Genomic DNA, 16256 nt, shown 5'->3' with positions numbered 1-16256 from the left:
CCCGTTAAAGACTTCGATCCACATTTGGTCTTTAGTTAGGAGATCTCTATCTTTAAAGTGTTTAAAGAAACCTCTTTCTCTTAAATCGACATGATTTGTACATTCAGTGACAAGATGGTATGTTGACTCATTAGTGTTTGCAGAATTACAGAATCTACATTTGGCGCTTAGTGACTTGTATTTACTGTAAAGTGCAATTTTCATTTTGGTGGGCAGTAAGTTCAGTTTAAATCGCAAGAATCTATCCGCATAAGACCTATCGGGAAATATTTGGATGTAGCTGGGGATTACATTGAGAGCCTTAATTGAGAATTTCCCAGATCTGAAAGCGGAAAATGTTTGGCATTTTTCTAAAGTAAGGATCCAATCATATCTATATAAATTAAGCTTAGCCTTCTGGGGCTGTTCTAAAAGACGATTGATAGAAATGTCAGCAAGCCCAAGTATGTCCTCGCATGCTTTTTGCCATTTTGTGATGGGAGTTAACTGTTCGCTTTCGAGCATATTTTTGGCAGACATTATGATCAAGTTCCAATTCCCGAAAAAAGTTTTGCTAGGATATTACCAGGAGCGTCTAAGAGCGCAATGGGGCGGTAATTTACTGGATTCATGCAATCTCCTTTTTTAAGGATCGGAATGATAATCTCTTCTTGCCAGGATGGTGGAGTTTTCCTTGATTTAATGATGATTTGAAATATTACATAAAGTGTCTCCGCCCAAGCTTCAGGATTGGCTCTAAGGATGGCATTGGTTAACATATCATGGCCAAGTGCTCTCGAAGTGCTCAATTTCTTGATAATTAAAATATCTAGAGTGTCAAATTTAAAATCCGTTAAATCGGGCAATTCCATGGCTGAGTTATCTAGTGTTTCCGATGGTTTCCTAAGTACATTTTGATAATGGATTGTCCAAGTCAGTTTGTCTATACTGTTTAATTTGGTCGATCTATGTGCGTTTTCAGGCCTTTTGTTTATTATCTTCCAAATTTCGCCAGTTGATTTAGTTAAAAGTGCTTTTTATCATTGTTTCACATCGTTTTGCTTTTGTAGAGCAAATGCTTGTTTTATTCTATTTCTATGCTTAGTTTTTATTTTTATTTTTTCATACTCATGTGCACTTGCAGATAGCTATCTTATTGGGTGGCAAAATTATTATATATTTTTTTTAAGTTAAATATCTCAATGTTCCATGTGTGATGATTATGTGTGAAAGTTGTTTTAGAAAGACTATTTGTTTGAATTATGGTTTGAATAAAATCGTTATAAAAAATGTGATCTGGTGTCGTTTTGACAGACTATCTTTTAACAGAGCGATTCTGCGCGGGGTCCATTTAAGTCTATTTCTGGCATTATTAACTTCAAGATTTAATTTTGAAGTAAGCAGACATTTCAATAGAGTGGGGGAGCCAGCAGACTTCTACTATATAATGATTGCTTGCCACTGTTGAAATGATTTGAAAGGACGCTATCGGATTGTTTGCATTAGTAGAAATAAATAAATAATCTGAAACAGAGTGAGAGTTACCTCTAGACCAAGTTGGTGGACTGTCTTTCGAAAAAGAGCCATTTATCATGGAAAAGTGCCTTATTTTCATTAGAGCTAGCCATTTGGCTGCTCTAGAGGTTGTTTTATGAGTCGAAGAATGACAAAGGTTCATGTTAAAGTCACCCACAATTATGGTATTTACAATATTAGAATCCAATAAAGTTTGATCAAAAATTTGCTCGACTTTTTCTATAAACTGATCGGAAGTAGGTGAAAGAGGATTCCAATATATATTTAATAACCTCATCCTCGGATAGAACGGGTATTTGGTATTAGATGTGTGTACGATTACCGGTTGAATTCCGGAATCTGGACTAAACCAGGGGTCAATAGATGAGCGCGAATCATGTCTTATTGCTATTAGGAGGCCAGCAGCCGGTCTGCCTTTTGCTGGTTTTGAGGCATTGATTGTATGAACCTGATGGTCCGGCCAAATCGGAGCCCTCACCATCCATGTCTCCTGTAATGCAACTATATCATATTTATTCAATAGAGTAGGTTTAGAAGTTAATAGGTGAGAAAACCCTCGAGAGTTCCATGAAACAATGGAGAATTTGTGTTGGATCAGCGGGTAAAGCTAGTTATTTTGTTCTTTATCTCTGGCCTTGGCTACCAAGCTCCATTTTGAGTTGACTGCCTGAGGTGTATTTTGTAGAGAAGGGTTGCAGTTACAACACACTTTATATGATGTTGCTTGATTATTTGTATTTGGAACTTGGATTGTTTGTTGCTGTTCAGATATAGGGGCCTTCATCGTTATTGCTTCGATATCAAGTCCCATCTCTAATAAAATGTGACGTTGTTGCCAGACAAAATGTTTTACCAGGAAGGAGGGGGATGTTTAGTTAGACAATGTCTTGATGAGCAGGAATTGGATGAGCTACCCCCTTGATGTCGGAAGAATCAATGTGGCTCAGTTGTGGTATTGTATGAAATATGGTCAGCAAGGTCATCCTGTTAGGAAATGGATCAGAGTAAATTATTTCGATCATTGTAACTCTTAGTATTTCGTCCTTCAATGTTTCAGGACCTGCTCTTGTTGCCACATTGGAATTCGGTGTTTTTGGTTTTTGAGGCTCATGTTCTCGGTTGGGAGCTATCAATGCCTGTTTAGTGGGGAAGAATACTTTATTAAAATCTGTGGATTTTGTATCAGCTTCTCTACCAATTGATCCATGTGTCGGCGGAGAGCCTTTAGCAAATGGTGCTCTTCTAACTAAATGTTTTAGCTTTTCCTCCAGTGTCATGAAGGACTTGGTGTCATGGTCTAAATTAACGCAAAAAGTTGGACTTCGAAGAGGGGAGGTCGATCTCTCTTGATGAAGACTGTGATGGATAGTTTCAGAAACCGATACATTGTTACTTGAATAAACCGACATATTCATGAGCTGTTCCGGGCTGACAGACCTATTTGAATTAGTAGCATCTTTCAACATTATCTCAGCATTCAATTCAGGATCATTTACGTTAAATGTCTCGCCTTTCGTTGACATAGCACCTGAGGGGCAGGAACAACCACCGTTACTGAGGGCTACAGTAGACGTGTCTTTATTTGGAAGAGGCAAAATTGCTGCATGCGGATCCATACTGGAAATGTTAGCCACACATTTTTTGGTTTTTGATTTGTTCTTGGAGCGCTGGGTTTTTCCACTTCCAATTGGATTTGTCCACCCTCTGTCTCTTCGACTTGTGATCTGCCTTTCGGCCAAGGTCAGAACGTAGTTGGAGGGGGGTGTGGAGGAGAGGTATGCCCCATAAAGGAGATGGCAGCACGGAAGGGTCAGAGTTGGATGTTGAACCCCGGGCGTTGCAGTCTCGCTGAAAGCTAGGACGCTCCGTTTCAGAACAAGTTGCCCACAATAATCTCTTCGCCCACCTGCTGAGGGCCTAAGCAGTGTTGTCTGGTGGCTAAGATGAAGTTTTCCTCTGCCTCATGGCTAACGGTGATGCAATTTATATTCTAATATAACTGTTCTCTCAAAGACACTTTGGTTCAAAGTATTCTTGCACAAGATTCGATGCCTGGGCAGGAAACATGGCTGACTAAACAAAGTCCAGGCTTTCGAAAGTGTACAAGATGCAACATATGTAAATATTCCAAGAATTGTACCAACTATGTACATCCGATTTTAGGTGACTCAATTATGATCACAGAGAAAATCACATGTGAAACCGAATATGTGGTTTATGTATTGTCATGCCAGAAATGGTATATAGGCAGCACCAAATGTAAACTGAAAATAAGAATTCAGCAACATGTGAGGGCCATTGTTAATCAGGATCCGAGCTATCCAATGGCGAAACATTTCTCTGACTGTCATCAATGTAACCTGGAGGGCTTTCAATTCTTTGGCATCCATAAAATCGAACACAATCCAAGAGGCGGAGCTAGGGAAAAGAAACTCCGCCAAAAAGAGACATGTTGCATCTTGGACTTTGAGAGCAAATACCCAAGAGGGCATAATATAGACGAAGAAATGTATACCTTCTTAGGTTAATGTCTCAAAGGAATCTATGTATTAAGAATGTTCTTATTGTATCTTAATTTACTGAGCAACTTTTATATTGTATGTGTATATTGTGACTTTTGCATTTATAACTCCCCCTGGTGTTGAAACACCAGTTCCTTTAGAGTATGTTCGGTCAGAGCTTTTCTAGTCTTCGTAAAGGGTACAAAATATGGTGCCAACCCTGATGTCTGGACAACCCTGGTTTAGGGTTAATTTTTTATAGTGGTACACTTATGGTGATTTTAAGTATTTTGGGTGAATTTTATAATGTACGGTGATAATAGGCAGCGATGAGGAAGTATGGTTACTGATGAATTTTTCTTCTTTTGTTTTTTCTTATGAATTTTAATAAGTCAAGCAAATATGTCAGCAGTGATTTTACAATGTAGATACTGTTTTATATGTATTTTTACTGTTGCAGGCTGTTATTATCACATTCATTAGAATAGCAATTGACTGTTTGTATATATGGTGCAGATAACGGGTAACTATAACCCAGTGGTTACCAACTAGCATATGTTTGTGGGATTCTTCTATGGATGCTAGCACTAGACACTTTAATGTATGGACATAGGAACAACTGAGGCACTATACACTTTAAGGTATTGATATTGGAATGTCCAGAAGCAGATGGATATGTTGCACTTTCAGTGCACTATGCACTTTACTGGATTTGCACTTTGCATTTGCACTGTGCACTTTACTCTGCTACAATAAGCTACAAACATGAAAGTTCTATATGCCATTGTCAACTATGATATATACAAATGAGAATGATATTGAATGTATCAGATTGTTGCTTACTCATGCCTGCACAGCGTAGCATTTTACAAATAATATGCATAAATACATGGCAATTCGGTAATGCATTTTTGAGTTACCAATATGATTGAAGCAGAGGTCTCACAGTGAAAGATGGTGGACTTTTGGCTCAACACAAGTAAATGCAAATAACTAGTCCCTTCTTTATGTTTGGGTTTTGCCCATTCAGATATGGCTGACAGCTAACCACACGGTAGAATTAGTCCTCTTTCTTTGTCTTACACCGTACTTCACGAGGTATTTTAACTGTTTGGTAATATGGATCACCTGTTGTGATCAAGTGGTGAGGAAACCGCAAAACATTAACTCCGCTATGTGAGGGCCGTATGTTCTGGGAGAACCACGATGTTAGTGGATTGTACGAGCCACATGCGGCATGTTTTTATTGAATAAAGACTACTTTTTGGGAAAAAAAAGAATTTCAAAACTGGTTTCCTGAATTAACATTGAATGACTGGGGGAGAGCTTTCCAATGGACTGGAGAAAGTCATCTGGATATATACGTGTGTGTGTGTGTGTGTGTATATATATGTATTGGTGTTCAATTTGTTCATTATATAGTTATTGGGTATGAATAAAAGGCCTATAACACGCCATTTTTATAATCTAATATGATGTACGCATGTTTCTTCTGCTAATCTGAGTCCAACTTCTCATTATTGCGAGAAGGGACGGGGGGGAGACTTAAGTGTTTGTGTTCTTCCCCTAGGGTCAAATAGACGCAATACAACATTTCACCAAGCTCTCCAATGGCGGTCAGTTCGACCACACCCCACACAAGGAGCTCCCTTCCTGATCTCTGTACCAGGCTACAGTAATGACCGACTGCTCTCTGCAGGGGTTTTGGGAGCCCCCACAGGACATTTTCACCCCAGAGGACTCTGGCTCCCAGAGAAAAAGGTATTGCACATAAACATCCTGGAACTGCGGACAGTCTTCTGGGTCCTCGGGTCATTCCAGCCTCACCTGCAGGGAAAGGTGGTGCGGATCTTCACAGACAACACCACCACCATGTTTTACATGAGGAAATGGGGCGGGAATCACTCCCCTGCTCTCTGAAGCCCAGTCTCTATGGCACTGGGCCATTCTTCAACTCATGTTTCTCATCCTGTTTCACCTGGCAGGCATCAAGAACACCATTGCAGACTCTCAGCAGGGAGTTAAGGTCCTGCCATGAAGGGGAGCTTCAGCAAGCGCAGGTGTTGTGCCTCTTCAGTGAGTGGGGTCTTCCTCATATGAACCTCTCGCAATGGCTGCTAACTCCGTGTGTCAGAAGTTTGTGAGCAGATATCCTCAACCGAGGAGTCTTGGGGGATGCCTTTTCGTTCCTCTGGGAGGGGCTCTTCCTGTACATCTCCCCGCCAATTCTGCTTCTGCTACCTGCGATCAACGCACTCAAACATTGCCACTGCAGGATGATATTCATTTCGCCGGCATGGGCCAGGCGGATCTGGTACTCGGACCTCCTCCATCTGTCAGTGGTTCCGGCCATCCAACTGCTTCCACTTCCCAAAGACCGCTCCAAAGAAGGAGGGTCAATCCTACACCACGACCCAGCGTCACTGAGCCTCACGGGCTGGCTCCTGCAACCTTAGAATGTGCACACCATTCACTGTCCTCGGAATGCAAGAAGATCCTGTCCAGGGCCCCTTCCACACTGGCTTGCTACAGCCACAAGTGGAAGCGCATCACAGTGTGGTGACTGGTGCAGAAAATTGCACAGCTGAGCGTCACTGTTCCACAGCTCCTTCCGTACCTGCTTTTGCTGGTCAAGGCTGGTCTTGCCCATGTATCTATCAAGGTCCACCTGGCCGCCATATCCCGTTACACATGGGCTACGGGCAAACGCTCCCTGTGGTCGCACAGGCTTGTTAAGGAATTTCTCAGGGGTCTCTTCAAGAGTTACCTGCTGGTGAAGGTTCTCCCCCCGGCTTGGGAATTAAATGCGGTCCTGTCCAAGCTCATGGGGACTCCGTTTGAACTTTCATCTCAGCAAGCCTTTGGTTCTCCCAGTTTTCTTCGGAAACCCGTGTTCGCCTGCTGAAAGGTCGTTGCATTTGCCGGATGTTGCTTGTGCCCTGAAGTTCTAGGTGGTACGCACAAAAGACTTTGAGAAGTCGTCGCAGCTTTTTGTCATTTTTGGACCTGTGTGACACAGGAAGGCCCTGTCTAAGGCTTCCATCTCCAGGTGGCTCTCTGGCTGGATCATCCATTGCCGTTGTCTGGCCAACAGACCGCTTCCAGGCTGGCCGAGAGCCATTGCAGCCATCCCGTAGGATTTTCCGAAACCTGCAGGGTGTAAGGCGGCCTTATGACTTGGGAGCACAAGTGCTGGAGAAACACGGAAAGCGACATGGGAAGCACTTAACAAGGAGAGAGGCCAAGGCCAAAGGACTGAGCAGGGCTGGTTTGGTTCATTGTGCTTTTGATTGCATGATTGCATGATTGTCTGCCCCCATGTCGTCAAGCGACGTCTCATAACACGCACAACAACCCCTTCTCACTATGCAAGACTGCAACAGTGAAACGTAAGATACAGACTGTCAGAAGGAAAATGGCAATGGAACCCTGTTCACGTGACACTGATTTTGCAGTTAAGAAAAACACCCATAGTCTCATAAAATTCACGGGAGAGGCGTAATCCCTGACTAAAGTGGGGCCTACTCAATAAGTCAAGAGACAAACTTCACACAATGACAGAACGGTCACTTATAGCCCTGAGCTCCAGCAGGAAATGGACAATGAGACCCCAACCCTACAAGGACCCAAACCTGTTGCCAAGATGCTGATTATTACCTGCAGGAACGAACAGACTCTCAGCACCCACAGAACTAATGGGTTACAGGTTGTGGAGGGCAAACAGAGCATTGCCCTTGACAGTGTCTCGGACACCAGGCTGTCCCCTATTGGTGTTGCCCTGAACAAGAATGAGTTGGACACGAGTCCTGGGAGTAGTCCCATGCTGAGCCTCTGTCCACTAAGCGCCCCCATACCATCTGGTCCACGTATTTTGCACACTGCTGCTTTAGCCACCAAGGGGGGCCTTTATGGATTGTTGATGTAAATGCAGTCTTGTTATGTCCGAGCTAGCAGACCTAAAGAGGCTGCTTTTAGCTTTCATAGAAACTCAGGGGAGAGGAGGAGGCTTTGGGGGGGGGGGCACCCACTAGACTGGCAGACACTATGAGGGCCCACCAACCACCTGGGGAGACAGCTCCCCATAACCCAGATGTCCCCACAAACACACTGAGCAACAGAATGATGGGGTGGGGGCCCACTCATGAAAAAGGAGAAAACACTGGTCCCATTCGTGCCATGGTTAATAAGGTGCTCCAGGCCTCAGTCCATTATGACACCCCGTGACATCCCAGAACCCAGGGAAGTGCTCATAAACATATGCACACATTGGCTGCATGCTGTACCTGGATGCCTATTTGTAACCCTGGAGGCCATCGTAAACCGCTCTACATTACACTACCAGCGTGAAAGCACATGCGACTTTCTTCAGATAGAATTCAGGGACTGGAGAGTGGCCAATGGCATTTTGTGTACCAACATGAGAAGCAGCCCAATACCAAATTTCATGATTGTAATCAGCCCCTACATATATTTCAAATCTGACTATCCCCTTAGGAAAAGGCCCCAGGATTCTGTGTTATCTGGCGCTAACATAATACCATTGGGGAAATGGACTTTGGGCAACTACAGCCGTACAGGGGTATGGGGACTTCTAATCAATCTGTGAAGAATGCAATCAAACTACTTGCTCGATGCGGCCAGTGGGGATCTAGAAAATGCTATTTTGTATTATGAAGGATACATAGTCATTGTAATGTTGACTGTTCTTTGTATGTGTCAGGGTGTACTTTTACGGGCGAAATAAAGTTTTTGACTTTTGTCGTTCCATTTCTTTAAAAATTCTCAGTTCTTCTCAGCGTATGTTATTTCACATTTCTAGGCACTTCTATCAGATTGTAGACATTTTAAACTTCAAAATATCCCTTTCGAATGGATTGTGTCCTCCAACGTATTCCTCATCTTAGATGTATTCCATCCAGCTTTGCTGCTCTTCGGAAAAAAATTTCGGCAGAGGGCGCCGTACGTCGATGTCATCGAGCCGATGGTCCCTCGAAGGCCTCTGTCGAGGGTGATGTCATCGGGTGTATAAGTAGCACGCGCGGCGCCCGTTGGCCTCAGTTCTGTTTTTCCGCAGTTACGTTGCTTTGGACATTCGGCATGCCTCGAGTTCTGTGAAAAAATATAATATAACAAGAAGAAATATGTCCTCGTCTTCGACGCCGACCACAACCCCGAGATCGGGGTTCAAGAAATGCAAGTCGTGCGGCTCAAAAATGTCGATCACGGACCCGCACCGTGAGTGTTTGTGGTGCCTCTGAAAAGACCACGACATGGCGGCCTGTTCGAAGTGTCAGGCGATGACGGGGAAGGCCTTGCTAGAAAGGAGAGGAAAGCTACAGGTAGGTCGGAAAGATCGAAAAGCCTCTAGCGTCGAGTCGAGACCCCAGGAGGAAAAATCTCCTCGACGCGAAAGACATCGATCTAGATCCTGAAGCGATTCTCATCGCTCGTCGTCTTCATCAAAAAAATCGAAGAAACGAAACCACAGGTCTCCCTCCACCTCGTCAGACGAGTCTCCGAAAAGGATGAAATGCCCCACGAAGCATTCGTCTTCCGAAGCGTGGGAAGCATTCAGGGTCAAAATGATGGAGGTGTTTGAGAAGGCGAATCCTCGGTATGCGCCTTCTTCGGAAGCCGGCCGAGAGCATCATCGCTCCGACACTCGCGCGCCCTCGAGCCCGGGTGATTGTAAAAGTAAGGATAGGGAACCTTCCAGGACGCCGAGCGATAAACACTCGAGTTGACCGCTCGAGGTCACCGATGCCGTCCGAGACCTGTCACACCTCAAAGGGAAAATCGTCGAAAACTGCCTCGACGTCCTCGAAGCAGACCCTGTCGACGACCACTATGTCGTCGTCGACGCCGAAACCCTCAGCACCAAAGGCACCAGCCAAGCCAGGGAAACCAGAAAAAGAGAAGGAGAAAGTTACAAAACATGTAATTTCTTCAGAGCCTGGTACTACTCCTCTTCCTCCTCCTCTCCCAGAGAAGGTTTTCAAGCCTCTCTAGGAAGTTTTTCAAATCCTTGATCTCGATTTTTGAGGAACAAGAGAGATCCGATGAGGAAAGTGTACCTTTTGGATTGGAATATGGCACCCCAAATGTCCCAGAATGCTTGATCTCAGAGGAAAGCAGAATGAGGGATTTGGTGGAGTCTTTACATAATGCAAGTGGCATTGACACTTCTCCTGAGAATGACTTTGGTAGACCAGATCCAGGAGAACATGCCAGTCCATCTTACCGTCAGTTAATGACCAAGGTGGTAGATTACTTGAGATGGGCTAGACCACCAGCCCAATTCGTCCAAGACGATTTAACAGACATAGTGGACCATGGTCCTACTGAAAACCCAGTACTACCTTTTCATGTAGCCTTACAAAATAGGGTGGCCAAGAATTGGGAAACTCCGGATTCTATTCCTCCGGCAAATAAGTCCCTCGCATCAAAATACCGCCCAGCCAGTAGCAACCCCGGCTATCTGTCAAAACATCCAACTCCCGAGAGTCTGGTCATACAGGCAGCCACAGCTTCCAACAAACTTGCGTACCCGTCTATCCCTCCAGACAGGGACGATAAGTGTGTGGATGGTTGGGCACGGAAGGTATTTTCAGCTGGGAGCATGGCATTAAAATCTGCCAACTCCACATGTGACTTGGAAAAAGTTTCATACACACTGTGGGAGTGCATCGCAATGGCGGAAGAGCACATACAGTAGGGGAAGAAGGGGAAGGTTTCCTAGCCATCGTTGGAGATGGAAAGGAAGCCATGAAGGAATCCCTTCAATCTGGGTTGGACACTGCGGATAGTGTAAGCAGGTCCATGGGCACTAGCACTGTAATGCGCAGGTTTGCGTGGTTACGGAAGTCGGGTTTTGCACCGGACATACAGAACCGCCTTCTGAACATGCCTTTTGATGGGTCTCACCTTTTTGGCAACAAGGCTGACGAGAGCCTTGAGAGGTTGCAGACCTCAAAAGCAGCGGCCAAATCTTTAGGAGCTGCTATTAGGCAACCTCAGCCTTTTTGTGCGCAAGGGCAATCATTGAGGGGACGATCCTATCGTTATTACACCTCATATGGAAAGGCGAGAGGAATGGGCAGTCAAAGGGGCCAAAGAAAGGCCACTCGTGGTGGACGAGGAAAACGTCTAAGCCAGCTCCAGCTGCAGCCTCTCTGCCATCAGCGGCTGCAACATCTGCCACAATACCACTTTGAGGACTTGCACCACAAAACATCTGTAGGAGGCAGGCTGTCGCAGCATCTGCAAGAATGGCAAGCCATTACTTCAGATATTTTGGCTCAGGAATAATAGCCCAAGGCTACTGTCTTCCTTTTCTAAAGCAACCTCAAAGCAATCCACCAGGGAGACACCCGTTGAAGTCTTCAAACCCGCTCCTACAGCAGGAAGTTCTAACTCTGCTGGAGAAAGGTGCCATAGAACCAGTACCTGCAGCGGAGAGAAACAAGGGATGGTAATCCCTGTATTTTATGATCCCCAAAAAGGAAGGAGGACTGAGACCCATCTTGGACTTAAGAAACTTGAACAAGTTCCTCAGGAAGGACACATTCAAGATGGTTACCCTTTCTCAGATCCTTCAGGCCCTTCAACTTCAGGACTGGTTGGTGTCATTGGACCTCCAGGATGCTTATTTTCATGTGCCGATTCATCTCAAACACAGAAAATACCTGAGGTTCATAGTTGGCGACTCACACTATCAGTTTCGAGTCCTGCCATTCGGGTTGACCTCTGCCCGAGGGTCTTCACTAAGTTAATGGTAGCGGTGGCAGCGCACCTCAGGAGAGGGGGGGATTCATGTCTACCCCTACCTGGACGATTGGTTGATCAGAGCGCATTCTGCCGAACAAGCACTGGATCATCGGAAAGTCACTTGCCACTTCCTCCACAAACTGGGCTTCTCCCTCAATTTCAAGACAAATGACACCTTCCCAACAGCTTCAGAACATAGGAGCTGTACTAGGCACATCCTTGGGAAAGAGCTTGCCTCCCAAGACGAGGGCTCAAGACATTCTTCAGATGGTTTCCAAATTCCAAAATGCCCAAAATCTCCAGGCTTACGACTTTCTAAGGTTGCTCGGCCTCATGGCATCCTGCATCTACCTGGTGCCAGAGGCACGCTTGAGCATGAGATCCCTTCAATGGTCTCTAAAGACTCAGTGGTCCCAGTTCTCGGGTCAAATGATGGATCTTCTTCAGATTCCGAACAAGGTCAGACAAGACCTTCTATGGTGGACCTGTACAGAGAACATCCTAAAAGGAGAACCTTTTTGGCAACCATGGCCGGAGATCACAGTAGTGACGGACGCCTCACTCCTCGGGTGGGGAGCTCATGCCAACGATTTGACAATCAACAGTCGTTGGTCTCCATCGGAGTCCAAACTACATATCAACCTTTAGAGCTGAGGGCAATCAGACTAGCGCTGAAGGCCTTCCTGCCATCTGTCAGGGGAAAGAATGTCCTGCTAATGACGGACAACACAGTGGCCATGCACTACCTAAACAAATGAGGAGGTGTGGGGGTCACTACCCCTGTGCAGAGAGGCAATGCAGCTCTGGTATTGGGCGATTCTGGAGGGAATCTCTTTAATGGCATTTCATCTAGCCGGGGAAGAGAATATGACGGCAGATGCTCTGAGCAGGCAGAGCATGGTGTCCCACGAATGGGAACTGGCTCAGGAAGTCATTCAAGAGATCTTTGCCCTTTGGGGAACCCCCCAGGTAGACCTATTCGCAACCAGTGCCATCCGAAAATGCGAAAGGTATTGCTCAAGGGAATTTCCCCCAAGAGGAGCCCTGGGGGACGCGTTCGTGGTGGAGTCGAATTTCCCAATATTGTACATATTCCCTCAGTTTCCCGTCATTCCTCATGTCATCAGGAGGCTGAGACGCTTCGGGAACCGCATGATCCTAATTGCCCCGCATTGGGCCAGGAGAACGTGGTATCCGGACCTTCTAGATATGTCCATCCGTCCTCCAGTACATCTTCCTCAGAGAGGGAACCTTCTCTCTCAAATTGAAGGCCAGGTTCTCCACCCAGAGGTCAGAACACTCAACCTTCATGCTTGGTATCTGAAAGGCTGATATACAGGGTTTGGAACCTTTCAGATGATGTAATGGAGGTGTTGCTTTCGGCAAGAAGGCCAGCAACAAAGTCTCTATACCGTTGCCGTTGGAAAACGTTTTGCAACTGGTGCAGGGAAAAGAATGTCGATCCATTTCTATGTTCTATTCCGGAAGTACTATCTTTCCTTCTGACCCTAGCACATAGAGGTCTGAATATCGGAACAATAAATGGTTACCTTGCAGCGCTTTTTAGTTGCTCTAACATCAGCAAGAAGAGTGAGCGAATTGCAGGCACTGTCTTCTGGGCCACCCTATACTGTGTTCCATAAGGACAGAGTTGTATTGAGGGTTAAACCATCATTTTTACCAAAAGTAATATCTGATTTTCATTTCAGTCAGAAAATTGGTTTGCCCTCATTCTATCCTCCACCTCATCCTTCTAAGGAGGAAGAAAGATTACACAGACTGGATCCAAAAAGAGCTTTAAGCTTTTAGATCTCTAGACTTTCTAGGCTTAAAGTGGACAACCAGTTGTTTATAGGCTACACAGGAAGGAAACTGGGTCAATCGGTAACAAAACAGACAATTTCACGCTGGATTGTACTTTGCATTTCAGAATGCTACAGACTAGCACAAAAAGACCCACCAGAAGGGTTAAGGGCTCATTCCAACAGAGGCATCGCCTCTTCCATGGCCCTTCAAAGAGGTGTCCCAATAAGGTCCATTTGCGAAGCAGCAACTTGGTCTTCACTTCACACCTTCTGAAAATTCTATAGCCTGGATGCTTCCCAGTCTAGGGAGCTGACTTTTGGAAAAGCAGTGCTTTATTCCGCCATCTAAAGGCATTGTGGGGGAAATAATCTGACCCCTCCTCCAGAGAAAGTATGCAAAATACTGCTTTGGGAGTCTATCTTAGATGAGGAATACGTTGGAGGACACAATTCACTCGAAGAACAAGTTACTTACCAACTGGTAACGTTCTTTCGATTGGATGTTCCTCCAACGTATTCCTCATCGCCCTCCCAGCCTACCCCTCTGTAGATTTTTCCGGGTTATTGCTATCTCAAATCTCGCAAGGCTGATACCTGTCTGCCGGCACAATCTACACAGTACAAGATCAGACAAAAAAAGGGGAAAAACAGAACTGAGGCCAACGGGCGCCGCGCGTGCTACTTATACACCCGATGACGTCACCCTCGACGGAGGCCTTCGAGGGACCATCGACTCAACGACATCGACGCACGGCGCCCTCTGCCGAAAAAATTTCTGAAGTGCAGCAAAGCTGGATGGAATAAATCGAAGATGAGGAATACGTTGGAGCAACATCCAATCGAAAGAACGTTACCAGTTGGTAAGTAACTTGTTCTTCTGTATCCCAAAGACCCATCAGTTCTCCTCTTAGGCTCTTCACACTTTTTAAATCTCTGAATGCCCATATCATGTTCTAGGGTTTGTTCAAGGCTCTTTGAAGTTTCTTCCATTGGCCTCCGTGTGTGGCAGCCTTTTACTGGGAGTCGGAGGCTTTCCGCTCCTCAGTACAGCAGTGCAGTGCTCCCTCCTCTTTCCCCATAAGATAACTCCTGTCTTCAACCAATCTTGCTCTTCATATGTCCCTGCTTGGTATGGAGGGAGCTGCCCTCCCTCCTCTTTTGAATCGATTGTTCTGGGGCTTTTTGTCACTAACAGGAGAAGGTCGGGTAACATAAGCCAGGATTTTCCGGTTGTTCCAGTTTTTGGAAGACACCACTTGGACCAAAAATGTAATTGAAATCCCGGTTTCAAGGTAACTCCGTTTTATTTCTGTAGTTGAGTGCTTAGTCCCGTAAGTCAGTGCCTATGAATGGCCAGTTGGGATGGGGGAAAAAATCGCCCACAAGTTTCACATTGGCATGACCGGACTCTCTCAACCCTACTGGCTTTTCAAAGACACTGTTCTATTTGGGAAATCTCCCAATTTGCTGATCAGCTAGTCCACCTGGATACATTTTTCTTTCTTTTTATAGGCTTGATCTTGAACATGGCGAATTCTTAAAGCTTTCCTTTGAACCGATACTTGACACACTATTCTCTATTTTAGAGTGGAAATGTGAACAGCCCTAGAAACACAAGTTGTGCAAGAAAGCCTTTCTTAGCTTATAACATTGGATACTTATTTAGATTTGAAGTTATTATAGAGGGATGTATTCGTGTGGCACTCTTTTCAATGTCTTCAATTTGAACTTTAATACATTTCATGAATGGTAGTTTAAAAAAACTTTTTTTTTTTGTTTCATGCCAATACTAGGTATGCCATTTATAAAGGTTTGAGAGTTATATCCCCTACTGAAGATATGCCAATGCTTAAACTATTCCTGATTGTGTGCCCTCTTTTTTTCCTTCTGATTTCAGGTGGCGCTTGTATTTCCGAACAGTGACCCTGTGATGTTTGTGGTGGCGTTTTATGGGTGCCTCCTGGCAGATCTCATTCCAGTGCCAATAGAAGTGCCTCTGACCCGGAAGGTAATCTCTCTCAACCTTCCAAAATCGGTAGCAAATGTTATTTAAGGCATTGCTGGTATATGGCTACATTATCTCCTTTCTAATATCTTTTGGGTTCTGTCTCCTCCAAGTGGCCTAACTGCAAAATTCTTCATGACTTATTGAAAACTCAAAAGCTGAGCCATTGACACTCTACATTGTGTATTCCCAAATGACATATTTTTCAGCTCTGCACCCACCTTATATACCATTCCCCCTCCGCCCCCCGCCACTTTAGGCTGTGTGGACCTGAACACAGCATATATTTTCACCTTCTAGAGGCTTGTCTTTCTCAGTGATTTCTGTGTGAAGTGCAAGACCCCTGCACACCTGTGTGTGTGTGTGTGTTTCATTTACAGTCTTTGGTTTTCTTATTTATGAATTGGCTTATTAGACTATAGCCAGTTTCCACATCTATTCTCTGCCACCAGTGGCGCCTGGATTTTTATCAAGTGATTTCCTGCTCTCTGTATGGTATTGTGGCCTTCCCATACGAGACACTGAACTTAATCTCAGATGACTGCAGAATGGGGCTGCTAGTAAGCCTCAAACCTCACATGTTCAACTAACCAGATGGCATCCAAATCATCTGCAAGATCACAAACGACTGTATGTGAAATGCACCTAATCGTTGCACATTAT

General features: G+C 45.0%; 1 protein-coding gene across 5 annotated transcripts in view; it reads left to right on the top strand.

Moving 5' to 3' along the window:
• DIP2A (disco interacting protein 2 homolog A) overlaps nt 1-16256 on the top strand; it is a 2340120-nt gene that overhangs the window by 602716 nt on the left and 1721148 nt on the right. For all 5 annotated transcript variants that reach the window (XR_011274713.1, XR_011274712.1, XM_069616034.1 and 2 more), the window contains one exon: nt 15486-15596. Coding sequence is in view for 3 of the 5 variants with exons in the window: in XM_069616034.1 (XP_069472135.1) it covers nt 15486-15596 (111 nt within the window). In the remaining 2 variants the exon portion in view is untranslated. The remainder of the gene's footprint in view (nt 1-15485; nt 15597-16256) is intronic.

This window comes from Ambystoma mexicanum, chromosome 9 (genome assembly GCF_040938575.1).
Source record: "Ambystoma mexicanum isolate Mex_15411 chromosome 9, UKY_AmexF1_1, whole genome shotgun sequence".
NCBI lineage: Eukaryota > Metazoa > Chordata > Amphibia > Caudata > Ambystomatidae > Ambystoma > Ambystoma mexicanum.
This window is presented reverse-complemented; position numbering and strand designations above follow the sequence as displayed.